The 2,750-nt window shown below is 42.3% G+C and overlaps 1 protein-coding gene across 1 annotated transcript; it reads left to right on the forward strand.

The window, feature by feature from the left end:
• Positions 1 to 684: 684 nt before the first annotated feature.
• On the forward strand, positions 685 to 2,750 carry LOC106306509 (60S ribosomal protein L3-1). The gene is made up of 5 exons (XM_013743154.1): positions 685 to 750; positions 824 to 918; positions 1,364 to 1,474; positions 1,561 to 2,275; positions 2,356 to 2,750. The coding sequence occupies exons 2-5, from the start codon at positions 834 to 836 to the stop codon at positions 2,618 to 2,620; spliced, it is 1,176 nt and encodes a 391-aa protein (XP_013598608.1). The 5' UTR covers positions 685 to 750; positions 824 to 833; the 3' UTR covers positions 2,621 to 2,750.

Below are 2,750 nucleotides of genomic sequence, written 5' to 3' on the forward strand. Positions count from 1 at the left end.
CCAAACTTTTAAATAACTGAGTGTTATCACCTAGAAATATAACATTCTTGTAGTGCAGTCTATGTAATTGTTGAACAGCTAGCAAAGTTGCCACTGCCTCGGCTTCGAAGGCTGAATTTGTTGATGCAATTGCTGAGCTTCCTTGCATAATGAGAGTGCCTTGTCGACTGTATAAGGACCACCCTATGCCTGCAGCTTCATGTTCAGACTTCCAAGAGGCATCAGCAATGCAATATAGCGTTGATTCTTGCGGGAGGACAACAATGATGGAGCGCGGTCGATGATCTCTAACCTGAGTTGGGAAGGCAGGCTCATTATGGTATATAGCCTCCTTCCACAAGTTCAAATCCATCAAATAATAACCTATTCCGCATCTTCCATATCCTCCACCCTATGAACCAAGCTAGATTACTTGGAAAATCTCTTGTATCCTCATTTACGATTTTGTGGACAAACATCAAGAGATTAGTAATGAGGATGAGCAAGACTTAGAAATCCTTGAATAAACTAGGAAACTATAAATTAAAAAAAAAAAAAAAAACAAAGACGGAAATTTGATTATAACAGATTTGGAGGAGCACGATCAAGATGGGTTGATAATAGAGATGGGCTTTTTAGGCCCAATAAGAAAAACTAGTTTCATATATCAAAAGTCCAAAACATTTAGGGTTTTACAAGGCGCATATAAAAAGATACTAGGGCTTCTTCACTCCATTTCTCGTCGCAGTAAAGCTTTAGCCGCAGCTTCAGGTTCTTCCCTCTTCTTCGTCCTTCACCGTCTCTCATTTGATTCCTCCTCTTTGTCTCTAACCTTATCTTATAGGAAGGGGAGAATGTCTCACAGGAAGTTTGAGCACCCAAGGCACGGGTCACTTGGTTTCCTTCCAAGGAAGAGAGCTAACCGTCACAGAGGAAAAGGTATTTCTTTTTTGTTCATAAGATTACTTTCAAACGAAACATATCTTATGTTTTGTAGAGATACAATTTGAGCTTTCTTTAGTTTCTTAGATTTGCGATTGTGTAACTAATTGGGTATTTTGAATGGAACACCTGCTCTGTTTTCTGGAGTTGCGTCTGAGTGTCTTCAAATTTAGATTGAAATGCTTACTTGGGTATCTATGATATTGAACATAACATGTCATCGTTTTCTTCTAGAAAATTGAAAATTTAATCTGACATTTTAGTTTTCTGGTTTGGTATTTTTTTCACATTTGTATGTAGTTTCATTAATCTGACATTTAATCTTATATGAATTGATTACTTGAATATCGTGTGTAGTAGGAAGATTTACTCTGTTTTCTAGAGTTACTTTGGAGTTTACTCTCTTATTTGAAAATAAATCAATGTTGTCTTTGAATAACAGTGAAGGCATTCCCTAAGGATGACCAAACCAAGCCTTGCAAGTTCACAGCCTTCATGGGATACAAGGCTGGTATGACCCACATTGTTAGAGATGTCGAGAAGCCCGGATCCAGTAAGTTCCCTCTCGTTCATTCATTCATTCATCCTTTTGTTATTATTCATTTATCCTAATTGGTTTGCTTGTGTAATCTTATATAGAGCTTCACAAGAAGGAGACCTGTGAGGCTGTCACCATCATCGAGACACCCGCCATGGTGGTCGTTGGTGTTGTTGCCTACGTCAAGACTCCCCGTGGCCTGAGGTCTCTCAACACCGTCTGGGCACAGCACTTGAGCGAGGAGGTCAGGAGAAGGTTCTACAAGAACTGGGCCAAGTCCAAGAAGAAGGCCTTCACCGGCTACGCCAAGCAGTACGAAACCGAGGAAGGCAAGAAGAGTATCCAGTCTCAGCTCGAGAAGATGAAGAAGTACGGAACCGTCATACGTGTCTTGGCCCACACTCAGATCAGGAAGATGAAGGGGTTGAAGCAGAAGAAGGCTCACATGATGGAGATCCAGATCAACGGTGGTACCATTGCCCAGAAGGTCGACTTCGCCTACAGCTTCTTTGAGAAGCAGATTCCCATCGACGCTGTCTTCCAGAAGGATGAGATGATTGATGTGATTGGTGTAACCAAGGGTAAAGGTTACGAAGGTGTTGTTACTCGTTGGGGTGTGACTAGGCTTCCTCGTAAGACTCACAGGGGTCTTCGTAAGGTTGCTTGTATCGGTGCCTGGCATCCAGCTAGAGTCTCCTACACTGTGGCCAGAGCTGGTCAGAACGGTTACCATCACCGTACCGAACTTAACAAGAAGATTTACAGGTTGGGCAAGGTTGGTCAGGAGACACACACTGCCATGACTGAATACGACAGGTCGGTTGAAATTTCTTTCTTTACAGTTTCTCCCCCTGCTGTTTTGGTTGTGTAACTGATGATTGTTGTGGCTATGATAGGACGGAGAAGGATGTGACTCCAATGGGAGGATTCGCACACTATGGTGTGGTGAAGGATGACTACTTGATGATCAAGGGATGCTGCATGGGTCCAAAGAAGAGGGTTGTGACTCTTAGACAGTCACTGCTCACTCAGACTTCCCGTCTTGCCATGGAGCAGATCAACCTCAAGTTTATCGACACTTCCTCCAAGATGGGACATGGCAAATTCCAGACTACCCAGGAAAAGAACAAGTTCTACGGCCGTGCCTCTGCCAAAGCTTAAACATTTTGATTTTCTTGTTCCAGTTTTCTTAACCTCTTTTCTCTGCTTCAGAAAACTCTTTAGAGCTATTCGACGCACTTTTGTGTTTTATTTATTTGGAGAGTTTGAACGTCATATGCTTCTTCACCTA

Source organism: Brassica oleracea, chromosome C7 (genome assembly GCF_000695525.1).
Source record: "Brassica oleracea var. oleracea cultivar TO1000 chromosome C7, BOL, whole genome shotgun sequence".
NCBI classification, from domain to species: Eukaryota; Viridiplantae; Streptophyta; class Magnoliopsida; order Brassicales; family Brassicaceae; genus Brassica; species Brassica oleracea.

Coding starts and splice junctions, on each gene's coding strand:
- LOC106306509 (XM_013743154.1), top strand. CDS start 834: ATGTCTCACAGGAAGTTTGAGCACCCAAGGCACGGGTCACTTGGTTTC. Junction 1,475..1,560: donor TGTCGAGAAGCCCGGATCCA/GTAAGTTCCCTC, acceptor AATCTTATATAG/AGCTTCACAAGAAGGAGACC. Junction 2,276..2,355: donor GCCATGACTGAATACGACAG/GTCGGTTGAAAT, acceptor TGGCTATGATAG/GACGGAGAAGGATGTGACTC.